The 24,692-nt window shown below is 41.2% G+C and overlaps 1 protein-coding gene across 4 annotated transcripts; it reads left to right on the top strand.

Annotated features, from left to right (window-relative positions):
* The first annotated feature begins 524 nt into the window (after positions 1 to 524).
* Positions 525 to 21,888, top strand: MAN1B1 (mannosidase alpha class 1B member 1). 4 transcript variants are annotated; one of them, XM_075055253.1, is made up of 14 exons: positions 644 to 720; positions 1,732 to 1,907; positions 3,088 to 3,196; positions 3,862 to 3,986; positions 5,068 to 5,228; positions 6,967 to 7,076; positions 8,379 to 8,564; positions 10,800 to 10,948; positions 11,595 to 11,783; positions 12,543 to 12,733; positions 15,063 to 15,183; positions 17,714 to 17,911; positions 18,206 to 18,337; positions 19,196 to 21,888. In XM_075055253.1, the coding sequence occupies exons 2-14, from the start codon at positions 1,746 to 1,748 to the stop codon at positions 19,397 to 19,399; spliced, it is 2,037 nt and encodes a 678-aa protein (XP_074911354.1). In that variant the 5' UTR covers positions 644 to 720; positions 1,732 to 1,745; the 3' UTR covers positions 19,400 to 21,888. The 4 variants fall into 4 exon arrangements, 3 of the variants coding, with proteins under 3 accessions (XP_074911355.1, XP_074911354.1, XP_074911353.1); XM_075055252.1 differs by having other exon boundaries at positions 1,732 to 1,919; XM_075055254.1 differs by lacking the exon at positions 1,732 to 1,907 and having other exon boundaries at positions 525 to 720.
* The last annotated feature ends 2,804 nt before the right edge of the window (positions 21,889 to 24,692 follow it).

Raw genomic sequence — 24,692 nt, 5'->3', positions numbered from 1 at the left:
CTGGTCTCTATATTATACTCTCACAACACAGGAAAAGCGAGGACCCCCACCCAGCCTCTCCTTACATCTCATTTCCTGCCCGGGCAGCTGAAGTCCTTGCCAGGCAGGGGAACTGGCAAGGTGAAAGTAGCTAAAGCGAGGGCCAGCAAGTGGAAAAGGGAAAGAAATTCAGCCCCAGCCAACACCACCCCCTTCGGGCCAGGGTGACTGGCAGCCTTGCTCGGACTCGGAACAAGCCCACGCCGGGAGTGCGTCCCCCCGTGGCAGCCTCAGCGGGTGTTGCGGGTGGGCAGCGCAGGGCCCCCGCGGCACCAGCGCAGCGTGAGGCGGGGAGAGCCGCGGCTGCCGCCTCCCTGCCCGCGGTGAGGGGGGCGAGCCCCCACAGCCTCGCCGGCCCTAGCGTCCCCGTTGCTAGGGCGTGGCGTGGCTGTTGCTACGGGCACCATAGAGTCCCGGAAGTGCTCTCGGGCTAGAGCGGCACCCGGAAGCGGCTGCTGCGTCCCGCTCTGTGGTGGGAGGAGCGGGATCATGGCGGCCGGCGCGCGGGGTGGAGGGCGGGCGGGCTGCGGCCCCTGAGGCGCCGCCATGTACTCAGCTGCTGCTGCCTCGCCGCCGCCGCCGCGACGGGACTTCATCTCCGTCACCCTCAGCCCGGAGGAGGTGGTGGGGGCCGGCGGCTACAATAACAGCAAGGCCTGGAGGCGACGCTCCTGCTGGCGGGTGAGGGCGGGCTGCAGGCCGTGAGGGGACCCGGGGCCGCGGGGTGCTCCGGGCCGTGAGGGGAGGACCCGGCCTGGAGCGGGTGGGGAGCTGTAAGGTGGTGGCGGGTACCCCCGAGCTGGATGCAGGGGGCACCTGGGAATGAGGGAGGGCTGTTGGGCTGGGGAGGACTGGGCTGTAGGGAGTGGACGATGAGGGGTGTCCCTGGGCTTGGGTGCAGTTGGATTGTGTGTTGGGTGTCCTGTCCTGGGGATCTGGCTTGGGACCCCCCCATTCCGAGCTGGGGAGGGGGCCGAAGCTGCGGGCACTTGACGATGGGGATGCCCTGGGCTTTGGGGAGGGGTGGCCCCGGGCTGGGGGTCTGCTCTCAGAAGTGTTCGGGTGGCAGCTCCATCTGGTAGGGATTTGTGGAGTGCAGGCTGGTCGAGAGTGCTCTAAGTCATATCTTATCTTTTGTGAACAAAGCTGGGGCGGGGGTATATGGTGTGCATTTGAGGGGAATCCTGCCCTCTGCTAGTGGCCATCTGGGGGGCAACACTGTGCTCTCTAGGCAGGAGTGGAGGGGAGGGGGTAGGATTTGATCTTGGTGCCTTTGCCCCCTATTTTAGGGTTTGAAGGGGGACTCCTATCCTCTGCCCTAGGAGAGTAAAGGGAACAGTTTTGCTTTCTGTGGGAAGGCTGAATGTGAGAAGAGGGGTCTCCAGCAGAGCTCTGTGGAAGTGACCTTCTTGTCTGCTTGTGGGTAGGGAGTGGGCAGGCAGCTATACTGAGGGTGGGAGTCGGGCTGGAGAGGCAGCGTGGGAAAGTGTGAGCCAAAGGAACGATAACCCTTCCTGCAGATAGGAGATGAGGTATAGTCACCTAGAGAGGCTTTACAGGTGGTCAGGTGAAGCGTAGGAAGAACTTGTTTAGGGACACAGTATGGCAGCTTCTCTGTTACTAACAGCTAGGGAAATGTGGGGATAGGGCACAAGATGTTTCACCCTTCCTTTTATTCTTATTCTTTGTCAGCAAGAAAAAGTAAGATGGTGGTGAATGTCGACATGTATTCTTGTGCCTCCTTCCTACCCATCCCAAGACACCACAGTCAATGCCCCTTTTCCCATCCTACCCTGAGGAAACACAGGGCTGCTGGGTTTCAAGCATCCTTCTGCGACTGGGAGATGATGATACAGTTGGCTGTGCAGGTAGAGCCGAAGGTGAAGGAGTGGGATCAGCAACTTGTGGTGTGTGTGTGTAGGGAAGGGTGTAGAGGATTACTGTACTGTCAGCAGTGTGGGAGGCAAACAGGAAATGTCTGCTTTGAGGCTTGGCAATGTGAGCACGTTGATAGTTCTTTACTGAAACATTTGCAGCCTCTGGTTGTTATTAAGAGGATGAGGACTATGGGAAGTGCTGTGTGGTGTAGAGTGGTTTGTAGGTAACTGTAGGTTGTTCCCAAGTGTAGCATTAGCAATGAAGTGCCCTCTCTGTATGCACAAACCAGTAATGAGAAGCAAAATGTTGCTCTGGTGAATTTTGATAGGACTGTTAGAAAACTAACAAAATGGTGGTTTAGCAGTTAATGTTTAACTCCAACTGCTCTCTCTCTAAATGGAGAAAACTTCTCTCTCAGGCTAATGTAGCATTTGCTGTCTAGCTTTTAGTGATTTTGTTGTATATACTTCAGTTTTAAAAAGACATTTTTGCCCAGGACTAAACCTGAAAACATTGTGGTTTTGTCTTGTTCCTTGTTCTGTTGGTTTGCTTCATTGTCATGTTGCTGCAAGTTGGTGACTTTATTTGTGGTGGCAGGACCTGTTCTATGTGACAGTTCCACATATGTTTGTCAGAGGTGAGATGCCTGGCTTTTCTTGTTCAGTGGCTGGTGCTTAGCTTATTTTGAGCCTTTCTTCTTTGCTGCAGTAACATTTTTAGTTTTTCTACCACTTTCTTCTGTTTCTTACTTTGCATGTTTGTTCTGCAGTACCTCCCCAGCCAGAAGGGAGGAAAGAGGCTTTTGGCTTATTTCCCAGTTGACATCTGGGCAGATGCACAGGTCAGCCAGCAAAGGTTGTGATGAAAGCACACTGTATGCGATGCTCTCTGGGAATCTTGGCACTTGACAGTCTCTGAGGTTCTTGCAGCAAGTGCCTCTGATATTTCTCAGAGCCTGCTGTGTCATATGCTAGCATGTTATATTTCTATTTTCTCTATCATCAAAGAAAATAAGCAATGGATGTCTGCAATTGGAAACAGAGGGTAAAATTAAACCTACTCAGTTTGCGTTTCTTGCTCTGAATGAACCAATAAGAGTTTATTTTTGACTGACTAGGCTCTTAATGTCATGCTAAATATTATTCCTCTTACTTATTTTCTCTCCTAAAGAAATGGAAGCAGCTGTCTCGACTACAGCGGAGTGTAATTCTCTTCCTGTTTGCCTTCTTGGCAGTCTGTGGAGTCATTTCATACACAAGCATGGGGGAACCGTGGAAAAGTATGTGTTCTGTATAGCTCAGAATTATCGGAATGTGGTGTTATATTTAGGAGATTGTTGTAGTTCTTATAACTAGTTTTAATTTTTATTGACAGTACTGAGTGTATCCATTAAAGCACAGTTGTGAGATGATTTTATGTGACAAGTTTCAATGACTTGTTTCTGCTTCATCAGAAATATTTTTCATATGACGTTTCCTTGTTTGTCTTGACTAGAGCAACATTTTATTTTAGTTGATTAAGATTTGGAGGCTGTGAGTGGTTTTTATGATGTTTGTATGTAGATATTAGTAACCCAAACCTAAACAGTAGAATAAAATAATCCTCTCTTGGTTTTGATTGTCCATCAGATTAGAAATTCCAAGCTTTTTTACAATACGAAGGCACATTTACCTTTGATATTATCTTACTGTCTGTATTGACAAGCTAAAATAATAGCAATTAAAAAAAAATCACATGCCTTTTAGCAGCCTCCTTCTATGTTAGGGACAGTGTTAATACCAAAAGACACTTTGTATCTAACAATTAGTGTGTGTTTATCAGTGTTTTGAGAATGGAAACACTTTTTGGAGGTGCAGCTAGTATGTGAATGCAGCAAACTGTTAAAAATTTCTAGCTGGAGCCTAAACTGTTGATTCCTTGTGCTGAGCAGTTTTGTATGTCCAGGTCTAACAAACAAATCCTTGGATGATCAGAGAACACAACCAGAAATTCCTGGATTAAAGCTGGCAAATCCAGCTGTTCTACCAGCACCCCAGAAAGCAGATGCCGACGCAGAGCTTTCACCACAGGTACTATGAGAAGAAATGAGTTTTATAAAGCTACCAAAGAGCTTGTGAAAGCTGCAGATAGTGCTTGGCTCAACAGTTGTTGAGGAGAAAGGCATTATAACTTGCAATAAAAGTCTGCTTTGGGTGGACTCCTCTCCTCTCAGGAAGGGCTTTGGTATAGTATTTCTTGGCTTTACCTTTTTTATTTAAGTGGTCAGTATACTATTTCTTAATCACTGATATACCTAGGACTGCCAGGACTTTAGGTCACAGTGACCTCTTACTTGAGGCTTCACTTTCCTGATGTGATTAATTTGTTTGGACTTGGAGTGCTCTGGACATTAGTCTTGCTGTTGTGAGGAGCCTAAATACAGTGGTGGTTGAATATGAGACGTAGGATACAGTCAGTGTCACACTGAACTGCAATAGCTTTTCTGGTAGATTGAAAAATATCAGCAAACAGAACAGATGTTAGTAGGTTTTGAAGGGTTATATTTGTGGGGGATGCCAGGGGAAAGAAACATGAGCTGACTGTGTGGATTAGTGGAGTAGAGGAATACAGGTTACTGTGTTGCTCTTCATGTATTTACCTCATGAATTTGGGGATTTCCAGTTAATGAATACAAAATTTTGTATTAAATATTTCCCTCATCATGCACAAATGTACATGTATTACTGTATTGTAAATCTTGGTATTATCTAACACTGACATTGTGTAAGCTTTTTTGGGTTTTTTTTTGCATGCTTTTTGCTAATTCTAATAAAAGTTTACTGTGCCTAGTAAAATGGAATCAAATATCTTTACAATCCTTTGGCAGTGCCTTCTCTTAAATTAGTATGTGGTAGCAGTGGAGGTAGTTTAAAAGTAAGTTATCAGTTTAAACTTAAGAACTGGCTAGTTTTACCAAAAGTTTAAAACAAACAAAAAACCAAGGTCTTTAGCATACTTTCCATTCAGGGCAGAACTTGCATGCTGATACGATATCAAAATAAGATTTATCTGAAGTTATGTTTAACGCTGGAATGTTGTTGATTTATGGTTTGAAATTTTACCATCTCTGCAACATACCAAGCACATCTTTTTTTTTCTTTATTTTCTCAGAAGCCGCCAAAACCGCCTCATGTTTGGCGTGGTCCTTCCAATCTTCAGATCAAGCCACCACGGAGGGATGTGAGGCTGAAGACCCGACATGATACCAGCAGGGTTGTAGAAGAGCAGGTCCAGGCTGATAAAGAAGAGAAAACAGAGAAATCCATTATCAGGTAGAAATGTTTCCAGCAAGTTACAGTGCTCCCCGCCTTGCCCCCACCCCAAGATCCATTGGATGTTGGAGTGAAAATTGTAATGGCTTTTTGTTGTCTGTGTCTGAGGTTGGTTTCTTTCCTTGCATATATTTGTTCTCAGGTCTGGCCTGACAGCTGTTGATATTGCTAGGCTGATTTATTTAATTTCAGTGAATGTGCAGCTTTTTGGGTTTTACTGTTTGCATCATAGGACTGCAGAGGATTTGGAGCCCTACAAGGCTGTCTGGATTTCTAATGCACTTAGATGCTCTTAATGCTCAGAAGAATTCTCAGTGTCTGTAGGTTTCTGCCATTTGGTTTGTAGTAAATATTAATGTACCAGTATCAATACAATAACACTGTCACAAGTGTCTTTGTCCTGGGCCAGACTTGGAAGATTATACCAGTGTCAGTGCTGGTTAGGGGTATGATGCCACTAAGCACAGTAAGCCCAAGTTGAACTGGCAGAAGTTGTAGACGTGTACGTAGTTGTGTGCATGTAACTGTACAAGATATGCTTACTCCTTTCTTACAAAAGATTAATCATACAGTTCAAAGACCCTTTATGCAGATATAGTAATATCTTTTACAGAGTCCTTATGCTGCTATGATTATATTTATACTAAGTTATTCCCTAAGATATTATTGATTGAAATCTTCTGATTTGGGAATAACTGGAGGCATGCTACTTGGATATAGAAAAGACTACAAGTTCAGCAGAGGTTCTTAAGATTTGGAATACTAGGCTGGGTTTTTTTGTATGTTTGTGTCCTTTTCAGCACCAGCACAGCTGAACTGATCATAACGTCAGAACTGTGCCTGCATCAGCATGTTGGCTGTTGGTATTATCTGAAATCTCTCAAAATGACTTGAAGTGTCTTACTCTTGTGCTTATGCTATAACTCGTAGAGTTAAATGGGTGGTAACAGGAAAACTTAGGAGAGCAGTGAAGACTAGTTACAAATTTAAAGAATGAAAGTAAGAAATGAAATTATGGGATTTATGTAGGTCATAAGGTATGCTGACTGTAAACAATATAAACTTTAAAGGTCCTGTAAGCTTGGTTCCCTTAGGAGGCATATCATGAACTCAAAGGCAACATATCTATTTATTAAACAGCATGGCTGAGATTGTTTGATCTTGACAGGAACTTAGCTTGACTTGAAGTCCATTCTGAAAGACTTCTACTTAAGGATATTCTTAATAAAAACCTGTAAAAACTGTTTTATGCATCTGTGGTGGTAGGGAAGGCTTGTGAACCCCTTGGTATTGAAGCAAGTACTACCTTAAGTGGCTAGTCCTTTGTGCTTATTCACGATTTTTTGATGATCATCATTTGTGTGGTACTATGTAGTGTTGGTGGCTCCTGTGATCATTTCAGAACTGGTAGATAACAAAATACTTCTAATGGCAGCATTCTTAGGTGTTTTAATTCTTTTTAGAAGTTCTTTATTAAATTCTATTGCCAAGATATTTAATGAAATTCCATGACCCTGTAAGATACATTTCTTAATCCAGTAAAATTTCTCTGGTGCAAATTACTTCTTTTGAACAGAAAAAATTATCTAGTGGACAACATGGTTCTTTTGATCCTTGATACAAAATCCAAATCGCTGTTTTATCAAAGTATTGTAAGAAAAAGGAAATGCAGAGATAAGTGTCATTCATTTGCATTACTTTCTGTGATCAAATTAATTACAATCCCTTGGATTTGCAGCTGGAGAGGAGCAGTGATAGAACCTGACCAAAGCACTGAACCTCCGTCTAGTAAAATAAAGGAACCAGAAAAACCTTCATCTGTGGAAGCTGAAGATCAGAAGGAACCAGGTAAATAGCACAGTTAATGATACCTTTATTTCTGCTCACTTATGTGGTTGAAGTTGTGCAATTCCTACACACACACACACACACACACACTTCTATTGTATTTTAATTAAAGGAAACAAAAAATGAAGGAAAGATTATTTATCTAGAACATCTAAGCCTTTTGGTGTCTTTATTCCACCATGACAGCCTTCATGCTTATTAGCCTTCAGAATTTGAAAATAAATTTTAGTGACAAATCTTTGAAATATAGCTTCTGGGAGGAGGCAGACACTTCCATCTTTTCTCCAGGAAAGGACAGTCTAAAGAGAGAGGGCTTGAAAGAGACAGCTTCCTTTTTCAGCAGTGGCTTTCCTTTTTTTCTGCAAATACAGGGAAAATGACTTTGTCCCTGAATTAAACTGAACTATTTTCAAGGCTCACCAGAAAGCTGTAGCAGTTGTTTTTGCAGTTGCTGTCCTTGTGGAGTAAAGAACCTGTTGCTGTGCTTTCTGGGTTCTTACAAGGAAGTTCTGATATGATAAATGTGGCGTACTACAATGTATGTAATGTGGCATTTGCTAGCTTAATATATATGGGGTTAGTTACGCTGGTTGGTGTTTCCCACTCTAGAAGTCTTTGTTTATAATTTTGCAAAATTTCAGCTAATGGGCTTGAAATTTTTCATTTCGAATGTGTAACATAAACTCAACTTTATGGCAAATTGCAAGCAAAAATTTCAGTAGAACCATGCAAAAAGACATGGCCTTGCCCAAGATGGAAAATGTAAATTTTCTTCCTTTTTTGTATTAAATGAAAAGTTCAAGGGAAATAATTTTGTATAACTGACTTTTATTCATTGCTTTCTGCTAAATTTAGACGGGGAAGATGAAGAAAAAATGGTATGTGGTAAATTAGCTGAGGATTTTATTGTTAAGCGTATGTATTCAGCAGCTGAATTACAGTTAATTTAAGCAATCTTAATTCTGGTATTTCCTGATTTTCAGGTCTTTGAGCTTTAGTGATACTCATCTAACAACTGTGCATGTGCATATTTTAATGTTTTATTTGCAGAAGTGACTTTTTTTTGCCAGGGAGAGATCTCTGTTTCCACCTGGCTGAATTGCTGACCAGAAACTCTGACTGGTTGTTCTGCAGAGGAAAAGCTGTACTAAAAAGAATAACCTGAGGATGGTTTTTCCATTACACTGATCATTTAATTTGGCAGAAAGTTTATTTTGGGTAGAATACAGCAAAATGGTGTTTGGTATAGCTGCATAACTCCACTGCAGAAGTCTTGAGCAAAGTGCTGTTTTCCTTTGGCAGTGCCCATAAACGAACGTCAGATGGCTGTGATAGAAGCCTTCCGCCATGCATGGAAAGGATACAAGGATTTTGCCTGGGGCCATGATGAGCTGAAGCCTTTGTCCAAGTCCTACAGCGAGTGGTTTGGACTTGGGCTTACCTTAATTGATGCCTTGGATACCATGTGGATTTTAGGCTTAAAAGAAGGTAATTTTTTTTCCTCCTCCACTTTTTCCCTCTAAAATAATTCCTTATTTTCTATTTGGGCAGTACATGTTCAGAGTTGTTTGAGGGGAACATTTATTGCATGTGGCCAATAAGTTTAGTTTTACTGTGAGGGTAAATACACACACACACACACACATATATATATATGTGTGTGTGTATATATATATATATAAACTATATATAAAAATAAATATTAAAAACCCCACCAGCTATATTAAAGGCCACTATTTTTCTTGGAATAGAATTTTGAGCCAGAAAAAAAATATTCTGCTGTTAGATATAACAATGGCTATATCTGCTAGAATCTGAAGAATGTATTAATAAGCCTCCTGATTTTTGTTTCTATACTAAAACCCTAGTGCTATCTTTGTGCCATTATACAGCCACTGGAGGCTTTCTACCCATCAGTGTTAGGCAGTTAGCCTGTAAGCTCCTAGCTTGTGTTTTATCACTCCTAATATCAATATTTCATATCTGGATTTAAGAAGGTTGTTTCTCTAAGGAATCAGTGGATGGAGAAGGGGAGTGTTCAATATCTCCTTCCTGAACTGCTCTGCTGTCTGTATTTTTTCATAGTTATTCTGGAAGTGACTGTTAGAAAACTTCCAAACAGATTTTAAAAACTAAGCCAAAAATTCTGCAATTCTGTTGCAAAAAAACTTGCTTAATCAGTATTTAAAAGTATTTTGTGGTATGTGGGGTTTTTTTGTTGGTTGGTTGGGGCGTTTTTGTTTGGTGTTTTTTTTTGTGTGGTGCAGGGTTTTTTTAGTGGTATTTAAAAAATTTTGGAACTGTATCTATTTAACCTTGGTAAGTAGCCACCTTTGTAAACTTCTATCAATCATACAATTTTTTGTGTCAAGATAGGAAGAACAGAGCTGCTAGTAAGGGGACAATAAAAAGTCAAAGTCTTTCATGGTTCAGTCTCTTCTAACTTTGAAGTTTGTGTAAAATATTAAATCAAACAAAACCTCTGTATTGTGTCTGCAGCTCTAGGCCTGAGCAGGCTATCTTGAAGTTTCACCAAGTTGACAGCGTGCTGCCTATTTTTCATAAAAAAATTAAGTGAACTGCATAGAGCTTTTAAAATAAATTATTAGTAATTTAGATGTTTCGAAAATGGGTTCTTGGTGAAGCCTTCTTCATGTTTTATAGCAGTTCTTTTGCTGATTGTCTTAGAAAGCTCCTGGGGTTTCTTCTGAATAACAAATGCTATATAAATGAAAGTTCTATTTGAGGTTGCCAGTCTTTCCTATAAGCTGATGAATGCTAACTCTTTTGTGAAAGAGGACTTTACCTTTTCTATGGTACTGCTAGACAGTGCTAACATCTGACAGCAGAGATTTTTCTGTGGTTCTTATTTACCCAACATCCAAGACTTTTTTTCTCGTGAGGACACAGGGGCATCCTTTTGCTTTTGAGTTAATCTCCTGTGGAATACCTTCCATTTCTGGGAAACTGGTTGTTCTTCTGCACCTGCTGATAATCAGTAGTTTTGGGAAGGTGTGAGAACTTAGCCTTCACAGTTAGAGGCATGAGCTGGCTCACACACACCATGGAATTAGACCCTGTGCAAAAGCAATCACTGAATGATGCTGCTGATAAACTGACTGTTGAATTTAAAATGGCTTTTATTTTTACATTCCTTTTTTAATTAGTAGTGTGATAAACAACCATTTTTGTTTCTGGAGGAAAAATTGCAGACTGTCGGGGTTAAGTGCTGAAGCAGGAGGCAGGGTCCCCAGGACATTGCTAGACTTAAAGGCCTTAATGGCTGTTAACTGAAAATGTTATCCCTTATCTTGGTAGATAACAGCTTTGGTTTAAAAGATTTAATTAAAAAGTTCAGAAGGCTCTTCTGGAAGTGTAACTAATTGTCTGACAAGTCAAATGGATGGACTTAAAAGACCTCAATTTCTGGACTATTTCAACAATGAATTCCTCAATTTCTTCTTTTTTTAGACTATTGGAACTTTTTATTTTGCTGGGTATTTCTGTCTGTATGCATCTGTAGTATGTGCTGAATAAGAATTAAGCCAATGGTAGTCAAACTTCTCCCAGCATGTGCTCTTCATTTTAGTTTTCCACCTAAAGTTGTGATCTGTGTAGATAGATATAAGTAACTGTCATGGATACATGGAGTACTAATGTCTGTAGTCTAGTTGTTGAAACATGCCAGCAGTTCATAACTGAACTACCTTTTATACTTTGCAGAGTTTGAAGAAGCAAGAAAATGGGTAGCAAACGATTTAGTATTTGATAAAAATGTGGATGTGAACCTCTTTGAGAGCACTATTCGTATCCTGGGTGGCTTGCTGAGCACCTACCATCTCTCCGGAGATAGCCTCTTCCTGGAAAAAGCCGTGAGTGACTAGTCTTACAAATGAAACTGGATTATGTATTCCATATTGGACAAAGTTGAGGAAAGTTTCATCAGAAAGTTAAATGTTGCTGGTTTTTAACAGTTTCATATTTAAAGTGGTGGGAGAGGGATTTACCATTAATTTTTTAAGCCTGCGCTGCTTTTTTGCTCTCTGAATAACCTCAGAGCCTTGCTGTGTTTTATCAGGTATTCTTATATGCCTGTTCTTCTGTTGATGAAGAGCTGACCATAATAAATCTCATGAAACAAAAAAGGAAATAAATGGTTGGCAAAGACTAATAGTTGTGCTTTGTTGCCCTTTCTGTGTGTCTTAACAGCATCAGCCACCTCTTTAGATTCGCTAGATGCAGTTAATGACTTCAGAATTACATTGCATTGCACAGGGATTGCAGACTCAAATGAGGCATGCAATACTAGGAGCAAGGTATAAACTCTGTAGTCATTACTATACATAAATCCATGACCCTTTTTAATTCTTGGCTTTCTTGTACCATCTAAAACTAAGCTGCTATTCTTTCTTTTTCTGTTTGCTTGCTGAAAGAAAATCTAAAGGGCTGTGCGTGTGTGTATATATTTAATTTTTATTTTGTTTGTTGTTTTGTCCTGTGCACTTGGGTTTTCTTTAGAAAGACATTGGGAACAGGCTTATGCCAGCGTTCAAGACCCCCTCCAAGATACCATATTCTGATGTCAACATTGGCCGGGGCACTGCACATCCACCTCGTTGGACATCCGACAGCACTGTGGCAGAGGTGACCAGTATTCAGCTGGAGTTTAGGGAGCTCTCTCGTCTTACTGGAGATGAGAAATTCCAGGTATGGAAGAATCAGTTGATGCTTTTCTCTTTTTCCACCTCTCTACAGCTCCACCACTGACCTCCATCAATACATGTGGTGTCTGTAGTCTCTAAGGGACGTTAAATGAGTTGTGAAACTCTAGATGAGGGAAGGAAAAGAAACAAAGTAATTCTGATTATTTTCTTAAATATAATAAAGTAGTAGTGGCGGTGAATAATTATTTTTCTCCCTCAGAAACAGCTTTTGATGTAAAAAAAAAAACCAAAAACAAACCAAACCAAAAAACCCACAGTATGAGGAAAAGTTAGTTGAAATAAAAATAACTCCAGAGAAAATAATGTTTTCCACTCTTCTTTTTGTTTGGTGATGTTTTATTGTTTTAAACTGTATCCACAGCTCAAGTTTCGAAGAGTGCAGTTATTTAAGTAAGTTTTAGCTATTGCACAATTCATGTAGTTGTTGTTTTAGCTAGACTTCTACTTTGCAAATACAAGTCAGATCATAGTCCAGTGCCATAGTACTGGCTTTCGAGTGGGCTTACTTGAAGGAAAGGAAACAGTTATAATTATTTCAGGGTACTTAAATGTACCCAGGACATCATGTTTTGAGAGTCAGAAAGTTTGAAATCCTGTATTTAATATAATGCACGAGCTTGATGTCCCTGATGCTAATTTGAGGTAGAATAGTTAAAGATTTGTTGTCGGCCTGAAGTTACTAGCCACAGTTTTGTGCATCATTTATATCTGTAATTTATTTTTGCTATTTTCTTTCTTTTAGAAAGCTGTAGATGAGGTGATGAAGCATGTTCACACCCTCTCAGGGAAAAATGATGGACTAGTGCCTATGTTCATAAACACCAATAGCGGGCAGTTCACTCACTTGGGTGTCTATACTCTGGGAGCCAGAGCTGACAGCTACTATGAGTATTTGCTCAAGCAATGGATTCAGGGTGGGAAAAAAGAAAACGAGTAAGTTCCTTGCACTTCTCATATCAGCGTGAGAATTATGCGAGCTGTAAAACTTTAGGCTGTAGTTTACTGCTTAAAGAAAAAATAATGTATGTGCCCAACAGTTGACTGAAAATACCACTGTTTTTAAAAGCAAGCTAAGCAAGCAAGAGGGACCTGTGGTAACTTGATATAAAACCAGCATGAGAGTTAGGCTTAGTCTCAAAACTTCTCCTCAGAAAACTTCTTCCTCAGCACATCAGATGTGAGGAATGTTACAGACAGGAGTTTTTGCAGTAGATATGGAACATAATTAGACACTTCTGAAATACTGATGATACTTCATTTCACCAGTGATGTCTGTTTTCTCTGGGTTTGTTAGGGAAAGGTGAATCCTACAAGATTGTTGAGGTAGGACAGTTAATCCATGAGGAATAATATTTCTAAGAAGGGAGAGTGAAGTTTGTTTGTGTAAACTTTGCTTTACATCCCTGTCATGGTTTGAGAACAGCTGGTAACAAAGCACCATGAAGCTGCTCGCTCACTCCTCCCTCCATGGTGGGATGAGAAGATATAAAGAAAGACTCATGGGTCGAGATAAGGACTGGGAGGGATCACTGACCACTTATGGTCACGGACAAAAAACAGGCTCAACTTGGGCAAAAAACCAAAATCAATTTAATTTACTACCAATCAAATCAAAACAGGATAATGAGAAATAAAACCAAATCTCAAAACCCCTTCCCCCCACCCCTCCCTCCTTCCCAGCTCAACTCCACTCTGATTTCCTCCACCTGCTCCCTGCCAGCGGCACAGGGGCACGGGGAATGGGGGTTGGGGGCAGTTCATCCCACCTTGTCTCTGTCACTTCTTCTTTCTCAGGGGCAGGACTCCTCACTCTTCCCTTGCTCCAGCATTGGGGTCCCTCCCACGGGAGACAGTTATCCATGAACTGCTCCAGCGTGGGTCCTTTCCATGGGCTGCAGTCCTTCAGGCACAGACTGCTCCAGTGTGGGCTTTCCCGTGGAGTCCCGACCATCTTTGGGGGCACCCACCTGCTCCGGTGTGGGCTCCTCCCCGGGCTGCAGGTGGGCATCTGTTCCCCCAGTCACCTCCCTGGGCTGGGGGGGGACAGCCTGCCATCTTACCAGGGGCTGCAGGGGCATCAACCTCCTCTGGTGCACCTCCTTCCCCTCCTTCTTCACTGGCCTTGGTATCTGCAGAGGGGTTTCTCTCACATTCCAATCTCCTCCCCTGCTGTAGGTTCCCTTTCTTAAATATGTTCTCCCAGAGGCACTACCACCGTCACTGACGGGCTTGGCCTGGGCCAGAGGCTAGTCTGACTTGGAGCGGGGGGGAGCTTCTAGCAGCTTCTCACAGGAGCCACCCCTGCAGCCCCTCCCCCACTACCAAAAGCCCCGCCACACAAACCCAAACCAGTCTCTCATGTTTCTTTATCAGCACTGGATAAGTGGAAGAGAATGTTTGCAAGGAGCAGAGGAATTAGAGATGTTGGAAGAGGTTTCCTCCAAAACAAGACAAGAAATCCAAGCAGTTTTTGTCTGCTTTTAAGCTAATTATGTTGCACTTCATGTGGAGGGGTTTAATGCATACAGAGCAACAATGTGCCTCTCTCAGGCATTTCTTTATGTCAGAGCAGGTGCATGTCTACAAGAAAGTTTGTGTCACTGCTTTTTCCAAGCTATACCTCACTGTAAATGGAGAACTGTTGACTTTGGGACCATGAACGATGGCATTTTGTGAGCTTCAAAATGGAATTATTCAACAGGGCTTTTTCCACATAGAAGTACTTTGAAACAAGGGAAATTCCAGTTAAATACTGTGAAACAATATTTCACAATGAGTGTGGTCAAAGATTGAAAAAGATTGCTCAAGTCATTGAATCTCCATCTTTGGATGGAGATTAATAAAACATTGCTCGGATGAGCCCTCAGGCAGCCCGATCTAATTGATTCTGCTTCAAAGCAGAGGGTTGAAGTAGAGACCTCCAAGAGGTCCTTACCAGCCTAGATTTTCTGTGATTTCAATTATTGTACTTCTTAGGATTCCTGAAATAAAATCTGGTTACTGTCTAGAAACAGACTTGGGGGTATGTTTTTTTTAATACTTAAATTCAAGTAAAGCAAATATTGCTACATGGTAGCAATAACTAATTAATGTCCAGTTGATGGTGACTTAGAAGTTTTTATGTCAGTTTTCACATTTGGTTAAATATAATTCTTTAGACTGAAATAACAGTTGCCAAAAGGATTGTGCTGAACATCAGCTATGATTAAATGTGTTCTGACTGTGTGTGTGTGAGCCAACTGGGAATTATTTTAATTCACAGGCTGTTGGAAGACTATATGAGAGCCATAGAAGGAGTGAAAAAGCATCTTCTTCAGAAATCACAACCCAAGGAGCTTACTTTTGTAGGAGAGCTTGCTCACGGCCATTTCAGTGCCAAGATGGTAAGAAGTACAACAGCATTTAAAAAAATAACAATAAAACAGAAAAAACACTACCAAAAAAAAATCAGCATATGGACAGGCAAACGCAAAGCTTCTGTGCTGTCTTCCTCTTTCCTGCCTCCAAAGAAACCAGTCTCCCCCCTGCCCCCAAAAAGCCAAAACTATACATATACTCAGTGTGATGGCAGTACTGAGTAACTAGTTTGTAGACAGTAGTCACCTGTACAAACCAGGGCCCTTCTCTTTGAGTTACTCTAGTAAATCCATTTATGTTTCTGTAAGACTGAACATTTTGGTCCTGGAGTAAAATTTTCTTTCTCTTTTTTTCTGTTTTGGTCATAAAATTCAAGTGTCTGAAACTGTTCAGGCAGTGTGTATTTTATGTATTATTTATTTTCCATAATTCAAAAATATATAGGTGGATACTTGCACACCTGGCTTTTCTGATTTACCTTCAGAAGAAGGAGGTGATCTAATATTGTGTTACTGGGTCAAAAAAAGAATCTGATAGTTGTGGAGGGTTCTGTCCATTCATGACATTTGTTTCTTTTACTATATGTAGGGTTACTGAGTAAAACAGTATGCTGTTTGCTGTAGGGAAAACTGATTGATCTTAACTCCCTGCTATTAATCTGTGCATCCATACTCCTTAAAATGCATTTTAAGATCTTTCAGTTAAAGATCTCAAGCAAGTGCAGATGTTGTATGTGTGGCATTTTTTTAAGATGACTGACGCTTTTTCAGTACCTGAAGTGAGCTTTAGTGAATTCTTTGACTTGTTTAATTTCTTGATGTAGTGTTTTTGAGATTTACAGTTCTGTTCTTCAGCATGTGTTTCTTGCATCTGAATTTCCCAAAGGCTCTCCAAACCTGCTGTGAGCGAGACTGGAGTCTGGGTTTTGGGTAGAGGGGGCTCCCCCATATGACAGAATTGGATTCAGACAGATAGGTTTGGCTTAGATTTCTGCATGTGTTGGTACACTTGCTTCTGTTTCAGGGAGTCAGTGTTTTGGTATTTAATGAATTATTATTGGGTGAAAGGCTTGACAGGTGTCTTACCCTGGCCAACTGGAAAAGTGGGGGATGTTTGTCTCCTGGGTCTATGATGACCTTCACCACCCTCAACCATTTCCTCTAGGACTGGACAAAGCTTTTAAAGGTCCGTACACCTGCTGCTTGTGCACCAGAGTGTTTTTACTATGTTTTTGGATCATGAGACCTGAGCTTTTATTCTGAATGGCAAGAATCATTTGAAATTCCATATGTGACATTAACCTGCAATTCTTAGATTCACAATAGCAGTGGTGGATTAGCCCCTGAAGGAGGACAATCCGTCTTATATTGCAAATAGAATTTTTCTGGAGGTGAGTTTTGGGCATATTTTACAGTCTGTTTTCTGATGTGTTCTTCAACTGACTTTGACGACTGAGCTTTCTTGGAAAGTTAACTAAATTAATCTTGATTGTTTACAAATGTTGCACAGTTCTTGAAGTAATACCTCTCCTCTTGTCCTTTGAACAAATTTTTGCTGTAGCAAGTAAAAGCTAAGAAAGAAATGTCCCTGCACTACTTTCATTGCTGCTGCTTTGTCTTGGTAAAGCAAGCAGGAATGCTCTTCACATGATCATCCTCAGGTGCCCCTCTTCCATATATACATGAAGAGCCAAAGAGCCAAAGATGATTTGTTCAAGGGGCATGGTATCTGTGGCATTCAGCTGACTGTAAACAAGAGATTAAGTCTGGGAGAGCTAGTGGTGGGAATGGGAGCCAGCTGTATTCCAGACTGTCTAGAAAAATGGTGCTCTTGCATATTTGGTGCTCTATGGAAGTGAGGTGTGATAGCTTTTTATTACCCCAAATAACAAAGCTGCAAGAAAGGGGCAAGCTTTCAGGCAGAAGTATGCTTGAAAGCTTATTGGTGTTTTCCAGATGTATCAGTGGTTCTAATGATCTCTGTAGATGTTATCTCTCTTACAGTAATTCTAAGGTGATTATTTCAGAATGAGGAAAATCTTTCAGCTGACCTCTCCCCTTTCACCAAAGCTTTGTTTTCTGTGGCTGACTCCCATCTCTGTTCCATTTTAAGTTTAAAATTCAGATGATCTTTGTCCCTTATGTAGTCCCTTTAGGTGTCTATTGAGAAACCTTGAGGTGAGTCTGCCCCCCCCCCCCCCCCCCCTTTCATAAATTGGTATGAAATGTATACTTCTGGTAAACCAAAGATGCTTTCTTCGCCCTTGCCCTGACCTGAGACCTTTTTTCCAGAAACTTGACATAAAAATACACAGTCTTGTACATTTTCCAAATCAGTGATACCTCTGTAATAAAGCTGCCTGCCTCATGCTACATTACATCAGATTGTTAAAAAGTTACTCTCAAGTTCTTGGTACCCCAGACGTGTTTTGAAGAAGAGAAAGAAGAAAAAAGGAGGGGGGGGCAGGACACACACACATGGACACAGAGAAGCACACACACAAATACCTGTTTGTTGTGTAATTTTTTCCCCAATAAGAGTTGTCTTGTCTTGCAGGATCACTTGGTTTGCTTTTTGCCTGGTACTTTGGCACTGGGAGCTCACAATGGATTGACTGCTGACCACATGAAATTGGCTGAAGCCCTTATAGAAACCTGTTACCAGATGTATGCTCAAGTAGAGACAGGCCTGAGTCCAGAGATCGTACACTTCAATCTTCATGCACAAAAGGGCCACAAAGATGTGGAAATCAAGGTGATGGCCTGAACTGTAATTTGATTATTCTTCTGTATCTCTTCTGCTGTTGAAACTCCCAGCTGGATGGATATTGGTGATGTGCTCTGATGTGGAGAAACTTGTTCTTTTGCTGCCTTGCTCTCTAGGTGTACCTTAGCCTTTTTTTTTAATTACCCCTGTAGTGTATTTAGAATCTGAGTTATGCATAATAAACTCTCTGGAGTAAATGGAGATGGAAATCACTGTTTTTCTTCCTGTATCCTTGAGGAAGTTCCCTGTGTGAATTATTCTTGCCTTCTTTTTCTCTTGCAGCCTGCAGACAGGCACAACTTACTGCGACCAGAAACTGTGGAAAGCCTTTTTTATATGTACAGATTCACCGGTGATAAGAAATACCAAGACTGGGGCTGGGAAATCTTGCAGAACTTCAATAAATACACACGGGTAAGGTCAGCTTATAATAACCTTGTTCTGTCAGGACTGTATTCGCTCACTTGCTCTCTTAACAAGAATTTTGAAAACCTACTATCTTTCAAGAGTCATTAAATACCTGTGGGGAACTTTGTAAGAACACACAGAAAAATTCAGTTCATGCAGTGCCTTACAGTTTGAGATGCACTACTTAGTATATTCAGGGAAAGAACTTGTATTGATTAAAAAATAAAATGTAGAAGCTGTATGCAGACTACCAAAGCATCTCTATGTCTTCTTGGAAGCTATTAGAATCTCTACGGTGATCTTTTTTAGAATTCAGAAGCTGAGTAGGGCCTGGCCGGATTGAAAGCACCCTTTGGTTGAAGTTGCAAAAAAAAAAAAATTGCCACAAAATGGCATTAATGCTTTAATAGAAGGGGTTTTATATTCATTCTGACTACAGTGCTCATGGAGATACCACTCTGAGATGCTGTAAAAGTGTGGCCTAGATGCCAGTGGTCATTAAATATCCATGGTCTGTTCTTAAGAGAATTTTGACCAAATCTAATGTGGAAATTGCACTAGTTACTTTCTGTATGTTTGTCCAGAAACTTCAAGGGGATGTTCTTTCTGATACCTCTTTAAATTAAGCATAAATGGACATTTTGCTTCATTTTATCCTCATGTTTTCTTTTAAAATGCAATGCGATTTTTTTTCATAACTGGAGTTTTATATGTAAATGAAAAACAAGTGTGAAATTAAAAACATGCTGAACTGTTTCTTAGCACTTATTTTCTCCAAGTGCATCTGGATGTTAAGAAGTGAAAATAATTTATTTTAGATTATCAACATATACAAAATTTCTGCTTTTTTTTTTTTTGGCACAGGTTCCTACAGGTGGTTATACTTCCATTAACAACGTCCAGAATCCCAGTAATCCAGAGCCACGAGATAAGATGGAGAGCTTCTTCCTTGGGGAAACACTCAAATACATGTTTCTGCTGTTTTCAGATGACATAGACTTAATCAACCTTGACAAATACATATTTAACACAGAAGCTCATCCACTCCCTATCTGGGTGCCAGCATAGACTGGGTGTCAGTAGATATTCCAATGGTGGCATTCTTATCTTCAAGTCACTTTACTTTTCAGGGTTTGAGGAGAGATGCTATATTGCACCTTTTTTTGGCTTAAAACAAACAAAACCTTTGGGAAGGCATCTCTGGTTTGGAGAAGTCATGTCAGTCTTAAGTCTAATCCCTGGTCGTGGGATGGACAAGCTATGCCATGCTAAGCTGGTTTTCCTGGTATTGATGATGAGGTTCAGCGAATAATTGCAGTGTGCACTGTGACATTCATGGTGCTCTGGTAAACCAGAACTCACTTATGTCAGTCTTACTAAATGCTCATTAAATATCGGGAATGCAGCAAGTTGTCTTACAGCACAGGATTGTCCCTGGAGAGAGGAATAAGCCTACAGGTTTCTGTTTTTTTCTGGATTGACTGAAACACTCAGTTACAGCGCCATTCCTTCATAAGAATGTATGGTGTTTCAGGTGGTAAGCGGAATAAACAAAGAACTGTAATGTTGTCCCAGTTAGAAGCAATGCTGTCAGTATTGCTACTGATACTCTGATCTCATTCCAAACTACCGAGCTATGCTGCATCACATTAGAAGAAGGAAGTGGGAGCAAAGCATCTGTTGTACAGTGTCTTAGTTTTATAGAGTGCTTTGAACAATGTGTTCAAGCTGTGGCTGAAGTGAATGATGGAAGAGAATCCGCTGCTGGTTGGGCTCAAAGTGGTATATAATTTTGTAGAGGTATTGCAGTTTTTTAACTTATCTGCAGGAATGCAGGAGATAATGTGAAACGCAAATGAAACTACACATGCATTTTATATATTATTTGCATCAGTTAGACTCAGGTATTCTGACTGAAAGCTGCTTTCTGAGGTTGGGCACTGGGAAAGCTTGTGAGCACATTGGGTATAATTCTAATCAGCCTCCTTCCATCCCTTCCTGTCCAGATATTGCATTGTGTTTGTGGAATCAAAACAAGCTTACAACTGTACGGCAAAGTTCATGTTATTCATCATTTTTTGGACTGTGGAGAAACTTTAAATTTTTTTTTTTTTTTCCTAAACAGTACTTTGGGTAGAAGTGTTTTCATTAGTAGTATTAAAAGCAGGCAGTCTAAATGTACTGCAACAGTTTCTGGTCCCAATAGAACTAGTGAAATCTGTTCAGTTGCTTGAAGACAAAGCAGACCTAGTTTTTTTTAAGAATCTTATGGGAGCCCTGGGATCTTATGTGCAAATAGATTTTAAACCATGAATTTAGAAATTGACTTTCTATAGTGCTTTTCATTTTGGTTTTGTAGCTACTTGGACAGTCCTGTATTCACAGATAAGTTCTCGGAAATGTGCTTGTTCATATTTCTTAAAGAGGTTGTTCTCACCAAAATGTCCTTTCCCCTCACATTAATGGGAGTGGTGGGAAGTATGTAGATGCGTGGTAGCGACAGTGAGGTACAGTCGCCTCTGAATTCAGGGCCGCTACACAGAACTAATTAAATCTGACTGTAACGGTTAATTTTCCAGTGGCTGAGGGGGGTATGTGTATTTTATGGTATTTGTAAAGTAAGATGCATCTTTATTTGGTTTATGCTGATAATTCTGTTTGCTGGAGTCAGAAGTTACTCTTGGGACCACTATTTAAGTCTTTTAAAGAATATTTATCATTCCGTGTACTAATGATGGCTTATGGAAATGGAGAAATTTTACAAATTATTTAAATGCACCTTTTTCTGTCACCAAAGGCACCCTGGGATTTGCAAGACATGACAAGTTTCTGCAGAATGTTAATGTTCCTCCAGTTCACATGCCACCAGTAACCCTGGAAATTAGTTTCTTACTTATGTGTACAGTGGAATCCAGTAGCTGTAGTCTTTGTCTGCACAACTGATTTGCTCCTGAGACTTTTGTTTTCTTTGACATAACAGCAAAGAAGGAAAATGCTGTTGAAATGTGGGAGGAAGCACCTTCAGTGTTTTTGTTTGTGGAGCAGGTTCATGTTTCTGAGGAGCTGAGCTTTGGCTAAAAGCTGAAGGCTTAAAACTGGAGATAAAAAAAAGAAGAAAAAAAACCAACCCAAACAAACCTGTGTGAGACTACCCAGGCCCTACTGACTTGTGTTGCTTTGGCCTTGTGCCTTTGATTGAAGTTAGTATTGAACCCTTAATTAATGACTTTGCTACGGATTGTAAAACTGCCAGAGTTTGGCTTTTCAACGTATATGGCAAGCTTACTGAGGAAACAAAGAGATTTCTTAGAAAGTGGAATAAATGCTCACCAAAAATCTTCTGTTGTTGAAGTCTTATACTAGATTTAATGTAATCAACTCTACAAATGGGACTGTGGGAGACTGTGTTATTTTTTGCTTTATGATTGGCTTGAGAGTAATAAGCCATTTCATAATGAGTTAAAGGAAGGACAGAATAACTCATCACTTTCCCAAACACACTTCTTGTCTTTTAGCTGAGCCTGTTGGTACAACTAATTTCTTTTCTACCTAATTCTTCCTGGGAAACTGAATCTCTTTGCAAAGTGTGGCTTTACTGTCCTTGTCCTTTAAATCTGAAGTTAAGATTGTTCAGCTCACTCTACCTTTGAGAACAAATGCTTGTTTCAGACTCCTGTATCACATGTGAAATGGCACAAACCTAAATAATCTGATAAAAGCTCATCCGCTTCTTTCTGTTCTTTTGCAGAGGTTACTTTAACTGCTTATTTATTTTTACTTCCTTAACATAATATGTTGTGTCAGATTAGTCTCTGAGCTTCTCAGCCCATCTCAATTCCACTACGTGCTCCCCCAGTGCAACAGAAGCTTTGCACGTGTTTGAAAATTTTTCTTTCGAGTACTTTGTGGTTCTTTGAACCAAAGCCTTAGCTGCAGGGTCTGTAATCCATTTTGGTGTTTCAACATACTGGTATGCTTCTGACACTTAAGTCAAATGTTGCGGAAAGGCCATCTCTTCAGCCAGTGATTCTGTCCTTTTGCACAAAGAGCTGCCTGGGTTTCTCTCCAAGACCTTGAGTGCCTTGCCTAATTAAAATAAAACAAAAAAAAAAAAACCCAAACCCAGCCTCACCCAGCTGTACTATTCACTTATGCTTTCACTGAGAAACAGAAATGGATCTGGGTACAGCCATGGAGTGCTGCACAGCTGTAGGACTTGGAAGTCTCATACTCTGGGGTTTAAGCCACAGCTCAGAAAAGAATATGTACCTGTTTGCTCAAAGAAAATTCAATAGATGGATGGGGCTACAGTTGGCATCTATTCTCTGAACTTTTTGAGAACTGAAGGCTTACTACAGGTCTTAGAAACTGGCATTTTTGCAAGATCTGTGGTATTGGCTGACAGGGACCCCTCTGTGTTTCACATGGCTTTCCGTTAACAAGATTTTCAACATTACATGCCAAGCTCAAATAGAGCTGTAATTTACTCCTCCAAATACTAGGCAAAGAATCTGCTTTGTTTCCTATTCTATACTAGTGTGACAGCGCAGCGATGAGGGATGCAGACGGGATAGGTTTTTGCAGCTAACATGTTTACACGGTTTTGTGAATTTCTTCTGCCCTTTATGACTACATCCCTTCAGCTGTGCAGTCCTAGAAATACCCCTGCAGGCGATTCAGCTCCTGATTTCCAGTGCCACACTCAGTATATTTAACAAGACCAATAAAGCTGACATGTCAGGGTGGCTCCAAGATGCTGTCTGGCAAGCTTGTTGCTTCAACAGAAGGGTTAAGAGTTTCCTGACTTTGGATTCTGGAAGAATGGCTTAGGGTTTTTTGTCTCTGAAGTTTTGCTAGAACTTACTGTCAAAGTCTGGAGGCCTCAGCTTCCACTAAAAACCAACCCCGAGTTCTGGCAAGCACAGGTTATCCACTGCTGAAGGAAAACCTGCTGATTCACATGATCAGTTTTCAAGCTCTGACTTAAAGGCATGTGACCAGAGGCATGCTTCTTACTGTTTTGTGTGCTGTTCCCATCTTGGTGGTACTCCTCATGCTGGTGTGCGATGATAGAATAAATAAGCCTTTTCTCAACAACCCCACTGGTACAGGTCTTAAACCAGCACAGGGGCTCTACCCATGGATGGTCCTCTGGGTCACTTACTCTTCTTGCACTCCGTTTTCCTTTTCTGTTCCCTGAAGTTCAGCCACAAGCAGTGTTCCTGCAAGAGTGGTGACTGCTGCTGTTGTGCTCTTTGCTTCAGCTCAGAGAGCACCACACAACCAGGGGTTTCTGCTTAGATCCATTCGTCCTTGCTCAAGGCTTCAAAATGTTATGGGTGTTTGTGGCGCTGGCTTCAGACTTCTGCCACAGTTTCTGAAGGCTGTTTTTGTAATTATTCTTAGCGCTGCTCAGCAATCATCTGCATGGAAGTCCATGTGTATCTTGTTTACCCCTTTGCCATAGCATTTGAAAGCCTTTAGTTCATCCTTCCATATAAATCAAACCATTTCTGACTCTCACACTATGTAGATTCCTTTAGGGCAAGTACTATCTGCAAGAGGAAAAGAAGAGATCGGTATAGTCCATTATAAGAGGATTAAAGAACTCTTATCCTTCTGGAAGGTCAAAAGACACCTGGGCATCTCTTCACTCAAAGGCAGAAAACAAGCCACTGGACAAAGGCGGTAACTTGCAGATTACTTGCTAAAAGACTCATACTGAATTGGCTGCTTTAATGCACTGCTAGCTTGGTTTAGTCAGGGTGCCTGCTTGCTGGGAGCTAAGGATGCTGTTAGAAAGGTAATATAAGCAAGATGTAATCCTCTCTCTCTGCAGACACATCTGCCGCTGTCTGCTTTTTTTTAATGTAGTGCTAGTCCTGAATAATTGCTGGGGTACAGCAAATGTAAATTCAGAAAATTTGGGGGGTCTGTGAGCATGGAGGGTGAATACCAGATTCTAGTGTCTCAGAAAGGCTGGAAGCAGCAGCGCTGTATAAGCCATAGTTTCAGCAACAAACCTGAAGCCTGACTTCAGTATGAGCAAAAGGGATTTTGACAGCTCTTAGCAGAGGTTTTCATCAGCACAAACGGAGAAAATATGGGTCTTATTGAGGATATAGTTCCACTAACAGTCTTAAAGTGTTTTTCTTTGGGGGCTGGAGTTTGACTAATTGGGTCTTCCATGATTTGTCCTTAAGTTGTACAAATCTGAAAGATCTGATAAATAGACTTCATCTCTTCCTGCATTTCCCCCCTCCCTGCACTGCTCAGTGGGGGGTGAGGACCAGAACCTTTGGCCTTTTGTACTTAAGAACGGGGAAGAGGTAAGCGGGTTGTGTGCAAAAAACCCCTTTTT

The sequence above is a fragment of the Buteo buteo genome, chromosome 23 (genome assembly GCF_964188355.1).
Source record: "Buteo buteo chromosome 23, bButBut1.hap1.1, whole genome shotgun sequence".
In the NCBI taxonomy this organism is placed as follows: Eukaryota; Metazoa; Chordata; class Aves; order Accipitriformes; family Accipitridae; genus Buteo; species Buteo buteo.
The sequence above is the reverse complement of the archived record's forward strand: the minus strand, read 5'-3'. Positions and strand labels throughout refer to the sequence as shown.